This window comes from Pelodiscus sinensis, chromosome 9, assembly GCF_052426305.1.
Source record: "Pelodiscus sinensis isolate ZL-2025 chromosome 9, ASM5242630v1, whole genome shotgun sequence".
NCBI classification, from domain to species: Eukaryota; Metazoa; Chordata; order Testudines; family Trionychidae; genus Pelodiscus; species Pelodiscus sinensis.
This window is the reverse complement of record NC_143060.1, coordinates 67,586,300-67,605,389: the sequence shown is the minus strand read 5'-3', so window position 1 is coordinate 67,605,389 and position 19,090 is coordinate 67,586,300. Positions and strand designations below refer to the sequence as shown.

The following is a 19,090-nucleotide window of genomic DNA, read 5'->3' as shown; positions in this document are numbered from 1 at the left end:
AGGGTGGATTTACGGGACAGGGCTCCTAGTTCCACGGATCAAATCTAGGTATGTTCAGTCTAGGGCAGGGCTGGCTGAAGAGGGTCTGAAAATGTTCAAACGTTTGTTCTGCAACTGCTACTCGGCGCTTTGGCTCGGGCCCCAGAGGAGACTGGGACGTCGCTCGTGTTTTCAGCCTGTCTCTCGCAGCCCCCTAGAATCTGCCCCCTGCCCTTGGAAACAGCCTGCATTGGGAAGGATGTTCTCTAGCAGCTGCCCATTAGGGACGGGAATGGTTAACGGGTTCACTAATTAAATGGGATTTTACACCCTTCCTGCCCACCCTGCAGGATGACTAGTCAGTGCTGCTCCCGTCACGCTGGGGCGGATAAGCACAGGGCGCCCAGCAGCTGCAGCAATAAGGATGTTTGCTCACAGATCAGAATTCATATTTACATCCAGTGTGAGCATCCAGGCCTGGCGGCGCAGGTCAGCTGTTGCGAGGCAGGGATCCACCTGCACGTTGGATCAGCATCCAGACCCTGACGCTGGGTCGGAGCAGGGAGGGGCCTGAGCTCTGTGTGCAGCCTCGGAAAGACTCTGGCTGGAACAGCACGGCCTGGAAATCCTGCCTCAGAGCAAGAGGCTAAGAAGACTGAAGGTCTTTAGCTTAGTCCCAAGAATGTTACCAGGTGTCTTGATTGCAGGCTGTGACTGCCTGCCAGGGGAGATGCTTTCTGACACTAACAGGCTCCTGAATGGAACAGACAAAGGCAGAATACGCTCCAAAGGAAGCAAACGGGAGTTAAATCCAGACAGGAAATATGGTGCCCGTTTTTCAAGGAAATTAACCACTGGAAACATTTACCCAGGGGTGCGATGGAATCCCCATCATCTGACCTTTGAAATCAAGATTTGACACCTTTCTGACAATGATCCTCTAGCTCCACCAGATGTTATGGAAACGGATGCAGCGGACGGTCCTTGCCTTCCTCGGGCCAGGGCTATTCAGGATGGCAGTGGTCCTTCTGGCTGTAAAATCCATAGCAGGGGTTCCAGACTCTGTGGGGTTGGCCCAGCGTTGCAAACACAAATAAATAAGCCCGTGGCGATCCCGGCAAGTTCTGGAATTGGAATGTTTCATTATCTCCGCTCCCTCCCCGCGCTGGAGACTAGGCCGAGCAACAGCAGAGCACAGTTACGCTGCGGGCCAGCAGCCACAGGCAGTGTTCCTCCCTTGCGTTTCTCTTTGTCCGCGTGGGGAAATGAGACCCGATGCCCAGAGAAACATCCCCAGTCGCCAGCCTAACAACTGGGTGAAGTGTGAAATGGAATGCTCGCTTTTTGCCAGAGCTCTTTCCCGGGGGAAGGGAACACTCCAGTGGGGGAGAAGGCTGAGAAGCCCCAAATAAACCTTTTCCCGCGGTTCCCGTTTCATGCTTCTTGTCTTTGGGTTTATACTTTCCCAGGGAGCAGTGAGATGCCACAGGAGTCTCTGATGCAGTCGTGTGGTACTCAGTTCAGTTCTCCATCATGCAGGGCTCCCGAAAAGCCCACAGGAGTCCAAATGGCAGAGAGGACTAGTAAAGAGATATGGGCTCAGGGGTGTGTGGCCGCTGACTTCTCAATGCCCTGGAATTGAGTGGACACCTGCCTTCTATCCTCTCCCCCCTGGTTACACACTGGGCACCTCAGACCAAGGGTCAGACTGGGGGACACTGTGTTTACACTGCAGCACCCCAGTCGCTTCTCAATCCAACTCCTTCAGCAGGAGGAAGATTTAAAGTGAAGCATAAACAATAAAGTAACAGCAGAATTACCCCCTGGTGTGTACGCCCAGCCACTCAGCACAGAACGAGCTTTCAACTCAGCAGTGAAAAACTGTTTCTAGACTCCACATCATCTTCCCGGTCCACGGAATTATCCAGAATTGATCACACATCCTGGGCCCTTTTGTTCTGCTTTCCGTCACAGCCTGGAATAGCTACGCTGGCCCACAAAGCTTTGGAAAGTTCTGCAGCTCCTGGGAGGGGCATTACCAGGCCTTTCTGTTCAGCTGGTGGGTGACTGGGAACATTTACGGTGTGCTCTGTGCTTAGCTCGCTTTCATTTTAAATGCGCAGCTGACTCTAAGGCTCAGGAAGGGTGGTGAGAACTGGGGGAGTCTTTTTATTTTTTCCCCAGTAAGCAGCTGAGTGGGAAGCAATCAGCAAGCGACTGCTCTCAAGTCATTTCAACCCCCATGGGAACATTTTCTGAAGGGGGTGAGCGCCCCTGAGATAATTTTTCACGTGTTGTCATGGTGAGCCCTTCTCTGCAGGGAAGACACGCGTGAGCGCTGAAGAGCCATGGAAACACCCAGGGATTTCTGAATGTTCACACTGAAACAATGGCAGAAAAGCCTTCCTGCAAACCTGCCATCCCACAAAACACTCCCTGTGCCCATCTGCACAGCACGGCGACGCGGGGTGCGGAGTCCTGCCCTGGGGAGGGGAGACCCCCAAGCACTACTGCAGAAGAGTTGGTGGAGGGAGGACGGTGGAGGAGAAGCTGGAGATGAGTCCACAGGGTGTCCTTGTCACCAGGGCTAATGGCACATTGGGCTGCTTTAGGAGGAGCACTGCCAGCAGGTCAAGGGACGTGATTGTTCCCCTCTACGCCGGAAAACGTCTCCCGGACCGCCAGCGAGCTTTGGCTCAGCCCACAGAGCGGGAGGAGTTAGAGGTCCCGGGTGCATTCAAGTCACTCTCCCCTGAGCAGTCACACACAGTGCAGAAAGGCTAACGTTGGCGCACGCGGGTTTACACCCTTTGGACTCACCATCCCCTTTGGCCACCTCTTGAGCAGGCCGTACACTTTAGTCCCTTTCATCTCCCCTCTCCCGCTGCTCTTTACAGCCCTTTAACTATTGTTATTGCTCTTTGCTACGCTCCTTCCAGTGTGCCTGCCAGCTTGTGTGTGCCCAGATGTAAATATGTTTTTTCCAATCTCACTGGGATCGTCTAAAGCGAGACCGTTACGTCTCTGCCCCAGGCTTCGCTTAACATTTTTTTTATTAAACTTTTAAAAAGTCCTCCCAGGATCTGTGGAGCAGAAAGATTAATGGCTGCTCAGTCAGATCATATTTAGCTAGATTATCTCAAGAGCAAGGGGACAGTTCTGTGTTTAATAGGCACCATTTGGCTGTAGACAAACCTAACTAAGGGGAAAACAGCAGGAATGGATGGATAGCTATCTGCACCATGTAAACTTCAGTTCATCTGGGCACGTCTGACGCCAATCTAATGTTTACGGGCTGCCTGCTTGATCTGACTGCCTAAGCTGGGAAAGATTAAAAGGATTAATTACTGAAAGACCTACACTGCATGACGATTTAAGGACACTAGCTAGGATCTTAGGGGCAAGGAAGGGAAAATACATTTGGACCAGCTGGGTTTTGCTCACAGACAATAGAGACTCTGAACGTGAGAAGCCAAACCGGACAGGCACAGGCAGGTGTAGTCTAGGGCACTCGTGCCTGTGGTCAGGGTAATGGGGCAGGGTTGGGGGGGTGACCGACTTTCCGGGCCTCTTGGCAAAGTGCGCGGGGGAGTTCCGTGCTCCCAGAAGGGGCGGGGCTGCCAGGAGTGGTACCTTATTCCACACCTGTCACGGGGTGCTCAGACGTTAATCACAATTCAGGGTGAGAGAGCCTGGCAGGGTCTGGACTTGACACAGGGATGAGAGATTGTGACTGGCTAAAGCCCTGAGCCAGGGTGATGCACGCCTGCCCCCCAGCGAGCCCCGGGTGGTCCCTAGACCCACCTGCCTTGTTCCACACAGGGAAGGCAGTCGACTGCTGGCCTCCATCTGGGAAAAGTCACAGGCCTGGGGTGCAAGCAGGAGCACAGCAACTCCTCTCGCCTACACACGTGGACCTAAGGTCCAGCCCGCACAGGTGGGAGCGGGGAGTCCTCACTTCCCCGTACTCGGCGTGTGACAAGTCACAGGAGAGACCCACGGGAACACTGTCGCACACCCCTGTGCAAAGCACTGACAGAAACACCATGCTGGAGTCACCCTGATCTCCGTACCCCATGACGAGAGAAGATTTTGTAGGAAGAGGTAATGAAAGGAGTTAGTCATACAGCTGATTCAGCTGGGGCGGAGGGGAATCATGCTTCCCAGGATGACTTCCCGGGTCTGTTTACAGGATAAATAAGCGCGATTACAAAGCCGCAGCACACTCCAACGAGCTATGCAAATGGGTGTTCAGTTCTGTTCTCTTGCCCCTCGGGGGCTGCAGCCGAAATCCAGCCAGCACAGCTAGTCCTTTTCCCCAAGTGACTCCTTAAAAAGACAATCGATAAAGAGAAAAACAAGCTCCTTTAACTGTACCAGCTTAAGCCCCAGACATTTGAGTCCAGCATTATTCAGGGGAAATAACTAAATTCTGTGGGCGCTAATCAGATTTCTTATGAACAGTGAGGTTTCTGTCCCCGTCTATCTCGCATTCCAAGCAATTAGCCTGTGACGTCACTGAATTAAGAAAAACCTCAGCATTTGCTGCAAGCATTGCTGTGTGAAACCCAAAGTCATACTGAGCAATTCCAGCACAGCGCCACACCCCACCGCCATGGGTCCTGACCGCCCGAGCCCGCATGGAGGGGTTAATGCCCCGCGTGGAACGAGAACGTGGGTCATCAGCCCCCCGTCCGTCTGGCAGGCTCCAAAGGGACTGTGGTTCCCAGGAATCAGGGTTGGTCTCTGGGGGTTGGAGACTGACTGGAGCCGGGAAGCAGAGGTTCAGTGCCCCTTCCCAAGTGTTCACCAGGTGTGACGTAGTGGGGGTACCTGGCTGGTTTCTAGGCTGCTGGCTCTGGGGTAACCCCCACTGGCTGCAGTTGGTACCACGGCCCAGCAAAATAGGATGAGTCATTATGCAAAGGGTGTGTCAACCTGTCTGACCAGCCACCCCCCATGGAGAGGAACAAAGGAAGGTGGATGCTGCCCTGGCTGGGGGGCAGGGCTGGAGGAGAGTTAGGATAGTTCCTGGCTGGAAAGCAGGGGAGAAGGAGCTGGGGAGGGGGCTGGGACTCCCCTATCTCAAGGGGGGCACTGAGGCCTCTTAGCCCCAGTTCCTGTAACCAGATTACATCTGTGCTGTATCCTGGAGGGGAAATAAACAACCTCCATTCTACTGGCTGGTGGAGTCTGTTCATGCCATTTCGGGGCTGCAGGAGACGGGAAAATCCCGACGCGCCGTCACACCAGGCAACTGTGGATCTTCTTGGTAAGCAGCCGAAGCCCAGTCCCTGTGCTCAGTGCTAACCCGGGGCAGTGAGCTCCACCGCTCCTTATGCAAAGAGCATCTCCTCTTACCGGCCGTGACTCCGCCCCGTTAGCATCACCGACTGTCCCCTTGTCCTGTGTTTGGGACCGGAACGTCTGTCCTCCCCTTCCGCCGTGCCTCGTCCGCTCCTCATTTCAGAGCCTTTGGACCGCAGCTCCTCGTCCTCAGGAGAACAAGCCCAGCACGGCCAAGCTCTTTTCAGAGGAGATTTCACAGAACCTTGGTCATTACTGTCGCTCCTCCCTGAACCCCCTAACCCTGCAGCACCCCTCTTGCCACGGAGCCCCCACGTCTCCTCCCAGCGGAGAACAAGCTGAGGAAAGGGGCTTTAAAAGGTGTGACGTAGTGGGGGGTAACCTGCTAACTCTCTGGCTGCTGTCTGTAGCACCACCGAGCAGACAAGCGATGAGTCACTATGCAAAGAGGGTATCCCAACTGGTTTGGCCAGCTGACCCCCATGGAGAGGAACAAAGGAAGGTGGATGCTGCCCTGGCTGGAGGGCAGGGCTGGAGGAGAGTGAGTTAGTTCCTGGCGGGAAAGCAGGGAAGAAGGAACTGGGGAGGGGGCTGGGATCCCCCCATCTCAAAGGGGGCACTGAGGCCTCTTAGCCCCAGTTCCTGTAACCAGATTCCATCTGTGCTATGCTGTATCCTGGAGGAACAATAAACCACCCTCAATTCTACTGCTGGTGGAGTCTGTTTGTGCCATTTCGGGGTGCAGGAGACGGGGGACCCCCAACGCGCTGTCACAAAAGGCAATTCACGGACTGTTTTCCTGGCCGCAAAGCCAGGATTCGGATGGAGCCAAGATCGCGAGCTGCTGCCTCGGGCAAGGTAGCTTGTGCTGGTGTTAACGGCGGGGGCTGAGGTCGGGAGTCATGCTGCGGTCAGCAGTCCAGCACTGCCGCTCATCGGAGAGCAATCACGTTTATAGTGCCCGCCAGCAAGCTCCCTTCCCTTCTTTAAGGCATGTACCGAGGAAATACAGCCCGGCCCGTGCTGGGGCGGTGAAACCCGTTCTGCTCCCGGGGGTTGTTCTGTTTTCCCAAGCCTAATTAAGACTCCAGAGTTACACTGTCGTGTGACAGACGCTCCCCGGGGCCGGCGCTTCTGGGCAGTACGATGGATGTCAGTGAGGGGCTGTTCAGAGGAGAAGGCCGGCGCACTCACAGGGCTCCCTGCGCTACCACAAGCGGGGCCACCCCTAGGCATACGCCGTTACCTCGAACATCATCTGCACGCTGTGTATGCGGTGCCGGCTCCGTCCCTCAGCTGCCCTCCCCCCCCCGGAGCCGCGCCCGCCACAGCTCGCCGGCTCTTCCCCTTCCAGGAGACGTGGAACCCGCTGCACCACCGCTCCGTGCTCCACCTCTGGCCCTGCTCCCCCAGCAGCCTTCCTGCCCTGCCCCTCCCCGATGGCTCTGGGCCTGCCCCCCATGGCCTGGCTGCCCCTGAGCCCAGCACCCTCCAGTGGGGGGGGTAGGTGCCTGAGCTGCGTGGGGCACTGTGGCCAGGGCTGCGAGGAGGCTCCCCCTTCCCGCCAGTCAGCTCTGCAATGTCGAGATCATGCGTCGGACCCTCAAGAACCACGAGATCAGATGCCTGAAAGAAATGCAGCGAGAACCTTATTTCAACTGTGCCCAGCAAGGCACAGATGGCAGGAGGAAGCCTCGGCCGGCAAGAAACTCATTCATGCTTGCAAGAGCTGTGCGGCTCTCCAAAGCTCGGCTCCTTGCCCCAAAGGGCTAAGCTGCTTGAACATCCCCCTCCCCACTCAACTGTAAAATGCAGACAAATCGCTGCACATCGCAGGGTGCAGACAGCAGAGCGAGTGATTGAGAGATCTTTCTCCTCATCCTAATGCCACGCAGCCAGCTGAGACCAGCCCCACAACACCCCTCGGCGGGAGTTAGAAAACAGGGATCACAAATCGAAACGGCCACTCTGTCGCCTGCTCATTTAACTCAGAGCAGAGCCCCCAAATTGGCCTCAGCTATCACAGCTGCAGCTCCTGTCACTCTCATTTACGCTAGCACCTCAGCAGCCACGCAGGGGACCCTACTTGCCACACTCTGGCCTCAGCCATCCTCCCCCAGGTGGGGCTGCCACGTGGGGCGCTGCTAGGATGAAAAGTCCTTGGGGGCCTGAGACTGGAAGAGCCAAGCCTCAGCCCGCTCCAGCACGGGGTGGGCATACAGACCCCCGTGCGCTGCACCCACAAAGAACCAGGGCGATACAACCTGCTCTGACCCTCTCATGACACCTAACAGCCGACTGGTGATGTCACTTGCCCAGCCGCGTCCAACAGCGCGCGGAGGAATCTGGGGGGGCGACGGGAGGCAACGGCATCGGCACACGCACGCTGGCAACAGCCGCCCCCCCGCCCTTTCCACATCCGCCTCCGACTGTCTCTTCCCGTTTCTGGAAGGCTCAGCATGGCTGTGACAGGAAACGACTGTGCCCGCCTGTGCCGAATCCGTTTCGCCTCGGAAACCAATTTTCTCCCCGTTGTGGAAGACCCTGATTGCATCCCATGGGCACGCTGGCGGGGGCCAGGCACGGGGCTGAGACGGCGTGTGTACTGGCAAAGAGAGGCTGCTGCCAGGCGGACCATTGGCTTCAGCTTGGCGACATTATTGGCTGTGAGGCTCAAACTGCACAGAGGCCAGGTGCAAGCACGTTACTCCTCCTTGCCCCGCCCTCGTGTACTCACCCCCAACCCCCCGAGAGGCAGGGCATGGTTATTAACCCCACTGCACAGATGGGGAAGGGATCCCAAGGGGAATTCAGGCCTGGTGATGCAGAGCCCCGCCCCACCTAGCGCTCTGGCGCCTAGGAAAGCGCAGGCACCATGGCAACGGGTGGGCAGAGACGGGAGCATCAGCCGCTGTTTGGGGACCGTCCCCTGGAGCTAGGCCCCATGCTGCTTTCGCAGGAACCTTGCAGGGGGAGGAAGCTTCCTTGTCGCTTCTAGCCCAGCAGCTGGGGCAGGTGTGGGGGGCTCTGGGCTATTGGAGGGGGCTCCCAGAATCGCGCCTGTTCCACGGTGGATAAAGAATTCAAGCCAGCCATTGGAGCAGGGGCGGCCCCTTGCATGGCTGATCCGCAGGGCCAGGCCACAGGATGGAGGCCCCGCCCGCAGACTATCCCAGCGCCCAGCGGGAGGCAGAGCCCTGGCTCACAAGCCTCAGGCAGAAAGGGGACTTCCTCGGGGCGTCCCCACTTTAGTGCACCAGCCCAGTTCTGAGAGGCCCCGCTTCACGTCGGGCCAGAGCCGGATGGCGGCAGATACAATAGGCTGGGGGGCTGTCTCTCTGGCCAGCCGGCTGTGGGGCTTGTGGCTTGCCCAGGGAAGCTTTGGTGGCAGTTGTTTTCTCCCCGGCTGTTAGGGATGAAGCCAGGAAGCTGAGTGGCACAAGCTGCCACCTCAGCTGCCCCGGGACCTGCCTGGGCGTAGCCACGCTTGGGCCTGTCGGGAAGAGACACGCTGCAGGCGTGGAGTCTCAGGAGGGAGGCACGGCATAGCTGGGGCAGTTCAGGCTGGCTCCGGGCTCCTCTGGCCGTGGGAAGAAGGTCGGGGCTCCTCTGGGCAGAAGGGTGCAGGTGGGCCCGGGGCTCTGTCCATGGGGAAGAGGACTCGGGACTCCACTGTGGGAGGGTGGGGTTTCAGGGGAAAGCATGGGGATGGGGGCCCATAGTGCCGATGGGATTGGGACCCATAGATCCGACAGGTATAGCGCTCCTGGCTCTGTGCATGGCCTCGGGGCTCAGTGCACAACCAGGGGAGCTGCAGAGGTGCTAGGGAGGGCTGGCTGCCCCCAGGGACATGCAGAGAGAAGCTGAGCACCGATGGGGTTTTGTGAGCCCCCATGGGCTGATTCTGGGATTTAGGCACCTTCTGTGGTAGTTAGGTGCCGACTCCCTTTTGCGAATCTAGCCCCATGACACGCCCACGGGCACGCGGAAACAGGGGCTTGGTCTCCCACGTCACTCCATTCACTGGCTCACCACTGCCCCCAAGGTCCCCCAAGCAGGGGCCTGGGGCGAGGCATCACGCCCGGGGAGCAGGGCGAGGGAGCAGAGCCGTGCCGTGCGGCTCAGCGAGGAGAAATGTCATTAGTAACAGTCTGGAACAGGAGGCTGTGTAAGTTACAGCCTCTCTGGCAGCCAAGGCTTGTGCAGTATTTACAGCAGACCAATTTTACAAGCTTATTTATTCCACTGTTCACCCAACTGCCAGTTTCACCCAGAGCGGCTGGTTTATGGGCATGCAGGGTGCCAGAGCCTTCCAGAAGCCAAATGAACTCTTGAACCCAAACTTTTGGGCAGGTACGGAGCCAGGCTGGAGCAGAGGCAGCACCAAATGCCGAAAGGGACAACGGGAAGTTGAGGAGTCAGAGGAAAGAATTTATTTTTAGCCACTTTTCTCTACATTAAAATCCCAGTGAAGTCAGTTCAAAACAGCACGAATTCTGCAGAGACCACAGTGCCCATAACCCCTACATGCTGCTGTCACGATGCATCGGCATGCTCGGCCGCCTTCCGCACTCAAGCCTACCGAGTACCAAGATGCAATTCTCAGGGAGGGTTGCCTGAGAGCTCCCGCCTTAGCCAAAGGCATTGGAAGATGCAACTGATTCGTCGGAAGCCATCTGAGCAGAGCCAAAACGTGGGACAGAAACAGACGATGCTGGGGAGCCATGCAGGCTGCCTACAGTGGGGAGAACAGGCGTCCACCATGCTGGGGCAGCACAGAGGTCGCAGGGCGTGCCGGCAAGAGCCGTAGACACTCTGCCGCTAGTTCTGAAAGAGCCACATGGGCCGCACATCCCGAGCCGGGCCCCTGGGTCTGCACGCCAGCGGCTAGCCTGAACCGCAGCTTGTGCTGCCGCAGCCTCCTCACTGCTGTTAGCATCAGGTGTGTTTCTGCAGGCTTCACTCCCATCTCTGAGTGCAGGTGTGACGGCGCGTTGGGGTCCCCCGTCTCCTGCACCCCGAAATGGCACAAACAGACTGCACCAGCCAGTGGAATTGAGGGTGGTTTATTGCTCCTCCAGCACAGCGCAGCACAGATGTAATCTGGTTACAGGAACTGGGCTAGGATGCCTCAGGCCCCCTTGAGATGGGGAGACTGGGCCCCTAAACTCCAGCTCCTCTCCCTAGGCTGTCTTCTCCATGCTCACAGACAGCCAGCCACCAACTAACTCACTTCCAGCCCTGCCCCCCAGCCAGGGCAGCCTTCCACCTTCCTTTGTTCCTCTCCATGGGGGGTGTCTGGCCATTGGTTCAACAAGTTTGGCATTACCTCTGCCTAGTGAGGTTTTCCCGGCTGGGTCTTGCTCCAGACAGCAGGGGTCACCACAGCCCAGCAAGTACCCCCACTACATCACAGCTGGGCCAAGCAGCTCGCTCGGGTGGGGACACTCACCTCAGTCGGGAGGGCTATGCTGGGCCCTCTTGTCCCGCACACGACAGAGTCTCATTCTACCAGGAACTTCAGGAGCTGGCCTACATCGGGAGCCAGCACTGATCAGCTAGCGCAGGGCTGGGAAATGCAGCCCTGCGAGTCTCTGTCTTACACTGGCGACCGAGGGCTGGGATTGATGCAACTTAGAAGCTGAACAGTTAGAATGTTAACACGTCAGGCAAAGCAGAAGTGAAAGTGCCTACAAGCTCGTTATCTCTGGCACTCCGCACTGCTGATTAATTATCTGCAGTCACTTCTTTGTTACACACTGACAGTGTGCTGGTGGAGTGGCCCGTGTTCCTGCTTCTCCTGTTAGATGTACAAGGAGTGTGTTTTTAACATGCAATATTCTCTCACAACAAAACTGCACACGCAGCCCAGTGTGAAGAAAGTGCCTGTGGAGTTGTCGGAGCATCCATCACTCACTTCCTAGCCCTGTTGTGCTGTGGAGAATGGAGAAAGTGCAGCAGACTCGGAAGGCAAAAGAAACCTATTGCAGAAAAAAATCATTCTCCCGAGTCCCAAATATACACTAGCCAAACCTCACGGGGGTTCTTCAATTTTTCCTTGAAAGTTTCATAGATTTGTGGGCTGATCTTATCGCCAGTTGCCCCCACAGCTCCTGGACTACATTAAGAATTGCATCCATCCATCTGTAGTTATACATCACCCTTCCTGCATCGCACGGCTCACAGCCCAGCAGAGACCCATGGTTACAAGTACTGTCCGCAACAGACCCAAGGGCCAACACAGAGCATGTGAAATAGCTCCCAGGCGCCAACAGGGAGCTGGGCTTGACCTGCCATCTAGAGGGATCCCCAGCCTTCCCCATGCCAGCCCTGGGAAGAGGCGGAGGGCACCGCGTAGAAGCCCTGTAAGAGCACCTGAGTGCGGCAGAGAGGCTGGATGCAATGCAAAGCAGGCAGGTCTGGGGCTCGCCCGGAGCTCTCTCCTGGCCACAGGAGGTGAAAGGTCGAGAGATGCTCCAGCCACTTCATTTGCTCCTTTCAGGGCCCTTTCCGCACACCTGAGCAAGCCAGGGGACTAGAAAGGGGGGGGGGTACTGGTGCTGCCCTCAGAGCTGTGTAGGTAGGTAGGCAGACAGATGGACAGACAGACAGCCCCGGTTCAGCTATCTGCCTGGATCCGCTACAAAACTCGTGCATCATGAGCTGGGTGGCCCGTATCTGGGGACGAGCTCTGCTCCCACAGCTGACTGGCTGGACGTTCAGAGCTTGTGCCAGCAGGGGCATGCAGCCGGGAAGGGGGAGGAGGAGGAGGTGCTCTGCAGGGGATTAGCTAGTCCCAAAGGCGCCTGGGAAAGGCAAAGGGAGGGGCCAGGGTCAAACAAGGGGTCAGATAACCTACGGAGGTGCTGCAGGGGCAAGCAGCCTCATGCCCCTGAACAACTGGCGCTAGGAGCCACGCTGGCCCTTATTTTCACATCAGTGTGCCCCAGCATGGGGCTACTTGAGCCTCGTCATTTCACCCTCCTCTAGGGAGCAGCAACTGCTGCAAAAGCCATTCTGAGTTCCCTTCACCCCCGGGCAGCACTAGCACGCGCTGCCTTTCTGCGGCCACTCCTCCCTCCTGCTCCTCAGCTGACCTCTTCTTTCCCCCGAACAATTACAGCCCCGGGAGCAGCATGGCCCGCCTCTCGCTTGCCTCTCTGCTTGCCGTGGAGAAATGAAAGATGCTGTCTTCCGAGTTCGGATTCTTGAGGGGCAAATCTGCCCCCCTCAAATGCCAGCATAAAGGCCCGTTGGTTAGTCAGCAGCATGAGCAGCAGCGCGCTAGAAAGCGCCTCTTAAAAGCATGCTTTCTGGGCAAACGCGGCGCCGCTGGCTAATCAGAGGCGAGGTTCCTTCGCTGAGAGGCCAAATTCATACTGGTGCCTGGCAGACGTGATGATGGTGAATAAATAACCCGCAATTGAGTTTCATTGTTATGATGCTTTTTTGCTGCTGTTTGCGGCCCAAGAGAAGCACAATGGAGCGGGAAGAACGCAACCCGGAACGGTAAGTGCCTGGGAGAGAGGGATCGATGCTGCGCCGGGTGAGGGTGCACAGGACCAAGAGGCACCCCAAGGTGCCCCTTTCTGATAGCGATGCTGGGAGATGCGAGGCGTGTGTCCAGCACACCGAATGCACCGCTGCCTCGTTTCCCCAGCAGTGTCGGCAGGGGACGTGGCTGAGCAGCGCCCACCTGGCACAACGTAAGGCCACTGCCGGCTCCCTCCAGCTGGAAGCTGCGGCAGGGGAGCGGGGGGCAGCCAATGAATGGGCAGGAGCCGCACGTCTGGAAGAACACCACTAATGGGGACAGGGAATAGGGGGCTTGCTCCTGCCAGTCCATGCCGGGGCCTTCTGAGCCGCAGCTGAGGCGGCAGGTGGACGTGCGGCTGCAGCACGGCGCGGCTCGGGGGCGTAATGTGCCAGGACCGTGTGAACGGAGGACCAGGGCCCAGCCCTGCACGTCCCGGATGGGGATGCAGCCTAGTCGAGTGGGCCCCACCCTTAGTGGCAGCAGGGCCCCCGCCAGATCATAACCGGTCTCTGGGCAAGAGGTGCCCCAGCTGGCAATCCTCAGGGAGGGCGCTGGGGGCCCTCTCCCTTTCCGCTGTGGCAGTGAAGAGCCGGGCTGGTCCCCAGAAGGGTCTGGCTGGCTCTCGGGGGACGGGGAAGGCAGGGTCCATGGGCAAGTCCGCTGCCTTGCTCTTGGGCAACCCTCAGAACTGCGTCTGGCCCTTGCGTGGGCGGGCTGAGGCTGATGGTGCTGAGTCGAGGGCTGACTCAGCTGATGCTCATAGCAGGGGCTCCTGGCACTGCCGCTCCCTTCTCCAGTAAAGTGCTGGGGCTGGATCATGCAGCCCCGGGGTTTTCAGGATAGCGCGGGAGTCCTTGCACCCGTGTAACCGTGTCTCCATCTGCTTCGCAGAGCATGGCTGCCCAACGGAGGACCCTGCATAGACTGAGCCGCCCAGCCGGAGAGGAGCAGCCAGGACGCCAGTGCAGCAATACGGCTGCCGCCATCGTGTGCTGCTGAGCCCACTGCCACGGAGGCTGCTCAGGCTGCCACCGTCCCCTCTTCTGGGAGGGCTCTGAGTCCTCTGGACCGCGCAGGGAGCGACTCCTCGAACGCTGCCATGGCCACGTTACTGCCGAGGGCTGGTGGCTGGCGGCCGCAGCTGCAGGCTGGAGGAGGAACACGCCCAGCCCCTTGGAGTAGGTGTTCTTTGGTGCTGCCCCTGCCGTTCCACTAGCGAGTGTGGAGGTGGGTGGGTAGAAAGGTCCTTTGCCAGCCCCTGGGAGATGGGTGGTGGGGGCGGCAGTGATTTGCAGGGCTCCCTCATTCAAGGGCCCCCTTGGCAGCAGCTCTGTTTAAAGGCAGGGGCCTATTTGGCACAGCCGAGCCAACGCCAGCGCAGAGGGCTCTGCCCTCCTTCGGAATCCACAGGCTGGAAGTCAGCCAGGCTCCGATGTGCAGAGCAGCCATATTCATTTACAGCATGTTGTCATTTGTAGCAGGTGTTTTAAGGACATTACATTACTGCCATGCGAGTGGCATTCGTCAAGCAGAATAGCGGCATCTCCGTACGAAGGTTAATATCACAAAATACACATTAGTGTTTTAAAATTAATCAGTGTAAGCATGAAGAATGCATTTAAAAATCTAATTAGAAAACTCATTTACTTTAAGGGACCTGAATGAATTAATATTAAATCCCAGAGCCATAAAGTCCATAGAGCAAACTGCCCTGCGATGAATTACGGGCGCTTCCTTCCTTTAAGAGTCACCTTGTGAAAATGACATAAGAGATCGTGGATCTGATGCCCTCTCGTTGGAGAAATCTCCTGTGTTTCCAAAACCAGTCAGGGGCCTTTCTGTGACCTTACAGATTAACCCGGGAGACATCGCTGCTCTCTGTGTGGCCTGTGAAACAAGCAGTAAACGTGTGTCATTCTGGGCCAGCCACTCTACCTGTGGTTTAGAAAACAAAGTAAAATACAACACGGTACAGAACCGACACAGTAGAAGTGCTGCCACTTGTACAAACGCATTAAATCTTTGCTAATCCAGCGGGGACAGAGACCCGAATGGTACAAACCAGAGGTCTGTTAGTTAGTTAGTAGTGCTAGCAAATGCATTTGGGTGAGATAATATTTATGCCACATCTTTGGCCTAGCCTTTGCTTAGCAGGAGTGTGTTCCAACTTGTCCCTTCCATAGACTTGTTCAGACTTGGCGGGGATAGGACAGTGGGGATGTTTTGTTATGGCATTGCAAGAATTCGATTCAGCACATTCACAAAGCTATACTGTCCTGGGGAAAACAAGAGACGATGGCCTTTCTGCCCTCTCACTCTGGTGTAAATCCAGAGTATTTTGGTGACATCCATCTGTGTAAACACAGAGCAAGTCCATTTCCTACAGTCATTACCCTTCACGCACTCTAGTGACTTCTGGCTTGTCTATGTTCTTCCATAAGCGTGTCCCCTAGGATAGGCCACACAATGCCAGGACTTCCACTGCGCTTCTCTGGACATTTGGATTGGGAGCATTGATAACCATGTCTCTTTCAATCCCAGAACTTTCTCCCAATGGGAATCCTGGGGCTGCTTGGGCCGAGCCGTGGAATGCTGCAAAGCTGCATCACCAGGGGAGTTTCGAGTAGAAGGGAGGTGCTAACCCCTCTGCACATGGCAGAGGCCACTGCTGGAACAGTGTGTCCAAGGCTGGGATACACCCTCCAAAGGGCTGCTGGGGACCTGGAAAGTGAGGGGAGTGATTCCCACGCTGGAGAAGCTGCCTTGCAGCTCTAGCTAGCTTCTCCAAGGGAAAGTTGAGGTACCAATCCCAGCACACAAGGCCTGCCCAGGCAGATTTCTGATCCCAAGGGCTCTTTTACCGAGCAGGACAAAGCAGACCAGAACCCAGTGGCTGAAGTTGACGCTAGGTAATTCCGGCCAGAAGTAAGGTGCAGACGTTAACAGCATGAGGAACTGATCGTGGAACAGCTCCCATGGACAGGGCGGACTCCCCATCATTTGGCGTTTTTGCGCTAGAAGGTCACATGCTCTGTGCTTATGCAGGCCAAGCTGGGAGGCGGTGGGAGGGCAGGACTGTGGTGCCTATCCCTGCCTGAGCCGGCAGCAACTTTCCAAGACCTACATTTGCTTGTGTAGTCGCCTGAGCCACTCACCTCCTTCTCGCTTCCCTTGACGGTGCCCACATGGTGCAGCAAGCAGAGCAGTGGCACTGTGCCACCTCTCCTCCCTCCAGCAACCTGAACCTCACCCCGTGCTGCAGCTCGCTTGGAATCCTGCGGCACCTAATGGGAGCCCCTACACAGCTCTGAAGGGGACTAGCTGGGCTACTGGACAGCTAGTGCACTGCCGGGGAAGCGAGCCGAGGGGATCTGACACCGCTAGCAGGACAGCTGGAGTCAGCAGGAAAAGTACTGAGGACCCACTGTAAGCAGCAGTTCTGCAGAAAAGCACCTGGGGATGACAGTGGAGGAGAAGCTGGATATGAGTGAACATGGTGCCCCTGTAGCCATGCATATTGGGCTGCATTAGCAGGAGCGCTGCCAGCAGATCTAGGGACGTAATAATTGCCTTGATTCAGCACTGGGGAGGCCACATCTGGAGTGCTGCGTCCAATTCTAGAAAGGATGTGGATAAACGGAAGTAAGTCCAGCAGAGGGCAACAAAAATGATTCGGGGGCTGCAGCACAGGAAGCACGAGGAGAGGCTGAGGGATTTGGGTCTGTTTAGTCTGCAGAAGAGTGAGGGGGGATTTGGTAGCAGCCTTTAGCTCCCTGAGAGGACGGAGCCAGGCTGTTCTCAGTGGTAGCAGATGGCAGAACGAGGAGCAATGGGAGGTGGTGGAGTCTCCATCCCGGCTTGACCAAGCCCTGGCTGGGACGATTGAGTTGGGGTTGGCCCTGCCTTGGACAGGGGGCTGGACTCTGACTTCCCGAGGTCTCTGCCCGCCCTGGGATCCTATGCAAAGTGCTTCGGCACAGCCAGTGCCTGAGGGCTGAGAGACAAGGAGGGAACAGAGACCGAGCACAGAAGAGATGTTTCCCAGCACGGGGAGAGTGGGAGGGCACTGTGCAATACGTGGGCAGCCTCCTGCAGAGCTGGGAGTAGGGGAGCGGGCAGCCGTTTGACTCTGGGACGTCCAGTGCTGGGTGTGAGCCTGCCCACAGCCGAGGCTCTGGGGGCATGTGGGTCACTGTCGGGGAGATGTTCTCAGCCGGGCACTCAGAGAACTAACCAGAAAGCGCAGGGATGCAGAGCGTCCAGGGAAACGAGGGGACACCGTCAACGTACATGGCTGGAAGGAACTACTTCCCAGAGCCCTTTGCCAGCAGACACAGTTTCAGGGGATGCAGCGATGGCAGGGGACTGGCTATTTTTGGAAGAGTATTTCTGACTGTGAAATGCAACCCAGAAAGCCCTTTGGCAGACCTCAGTACTGGGCGAAGGGCCCCTTCCAAGTGTGTGCCAGGAGGCGGCTACTCATGGAGGCTATGCCGTTCCAGTGCAGATACTCCATGCGTCTCCACTGAATATGCTACCACGGGGGCGTTTGCCCAGGCCTGATGCTTAACCTGCTTCTCTGCTGTCATTGGTGCCTGCTGACCAAATTATTTGCCTTCCAAACATCTTGCTAGGAAAATGAAATTGGCCCTGGAGATTTAAGCAGCTGGTGATTCTGGGTTGCCACCATCGGCGAGTGCCAGCTGCAGTCCCACGGATACCACTGAGGGGACACCGCCGGCACCGTGCCTGGGGCAAACACACACACACACTGCAATGGAACGGACACGAGCAGGCACTCAAAGAACGCCCCGCTCATGGCGGTGGCAGCATTTTAAACCCACTCTAGACACCGTGTGGGTGAGTGAGCACATGCGATGCCAGGCCAAGGGAAGTCTGGCCCAGCAGTTAAACTGGCTGGTCTCAGGTGCAAACAGTAACCAAATGGCGCCAGTGGTACAAGGACTGGTTTGAGAATCTCTAAGCGGCAGCGCCAAGGCCAGTAATAGAGGATTTAACGTGTCTGCTCAGACAGTGCCCCTTCAATGACACCACTTGCTTGGAAATACAGCTGCCCAAGACACTGTTGCTGTTTTCACAGCAACCCAATTTTCATATTTCTCCAGAGAGGAAATAATCAGGGTCGAGCAGGGCACCCATCTTCTGCCAGTTCCCGTCTAGACTGGAGCGCGATTGCCAGTGGAATATTAAACCCCCACTGACAAATATCTTCAGTTAGGCAATGAGTTTGTGTCCCAGGATTAGCAGCCGAGAGATGAAAGCTAGCGTCAGGGGAGAGGCTTGGCATGAAGCAATAGCCCAGCCTGGTAAGCGAGAGGCCGGAGCTGAGTTCCAGCGACCGAGTACAGGAACGGCTCTGTGCAGGGCACTAGGCTGTGGCCTTGCGGGAGAAGGGCTTGGGGGGGTCTATCTGTAATACAGTTGTTCTCTCTACCTCAGTGGGGCTCACACGCTAGTCAACTCTCTCCACAACAGCTAGTTCGAGGCCACACCCAGCAAGCCCCAGAGCTACATGGGAGAGTCTGCGTGGCCCTGGCCACAGGGGCTCCACTGCTCATGCCAGTGCCCCACTACCTGGGAGCCCAGAGAGCTCACGCAGCCCACAGGTCTGAGCCTCCAGACTGGCTCATGAAGCCGTCATGCGGCACCGCACCCCGCTCTGCTTTGTCCAAACTGAAGCCGTGGTGCCACATCACGCAAGCAAGAAGCAGGTCGGTGACGGGGCTTTCCGCCGGGCCGAGGCTGGGCACCCACTCTCAGGCCTGGGGTCGTCTGCATAAAACACGAGAAACACAATGGAAGCGCGGCCGCGAGAGAAGTCAGATCTGGCAGCATGTTACACTCCCAGAAGGGCAGCGGGTTGAAGAGTCTGTCCTGGCCCCTCTGCCCCAACCTTCCTTCTTCTCACGACTTCCATGGCGCTAACACAATGACCTGAAATGCACCTGCACTTTTGGCTCTCGAGTCGCAGATGAGCTGGGGGCAAAGGGCAGAAATCCCTGTGATCAGAGCAATTCACAAACGGTAGCAAAGCGGGGCTGTATTTCTGAAGGAAAATGATGTGGCTAAAAGCATGTTTCTTGCTGACAGCAAATAGGAACAAAAAGCAAATGCCAAATGGGGAGGGGAGTCTGCAGAGGTAGACCACGGGGTTCCTTAACGCCTGGACTGTAAGGGCTTATTTCCATTGCACAGACGCGTTCTCTAATGAATACACACACTATATTATGGTGCTTCAGAGCTGAG

At 56.8% G+C, this 19,090-nt stretch overlaps 1 protein-coding gene across 1 annotated transcript in view; it reads right to left on the bottom strand.

Moving 5' to 3' along the window:
- Positions 1-10,294: 10,294 nt before the first annotated feature.
- The window catches only part of TEDC1 (tubulin epsilon and delta complex 1), an 83,562-nt gene continuing 74,766 nt past the window's right edge, over positions 10,295-19,090 (bottom strand). The window contains exon 8 of the mRNA XM_075937085.2: positions 10,295-14,710. Within this exon, the coding sequence (XP_075793200.2) occupies positions 14,564-14,710 (147 nt within the window). The 3' untranslated portion in view covers positions 10,295-14,563. The remainder of the gene's footprint in view (positions 14,711-19,090) is intronic.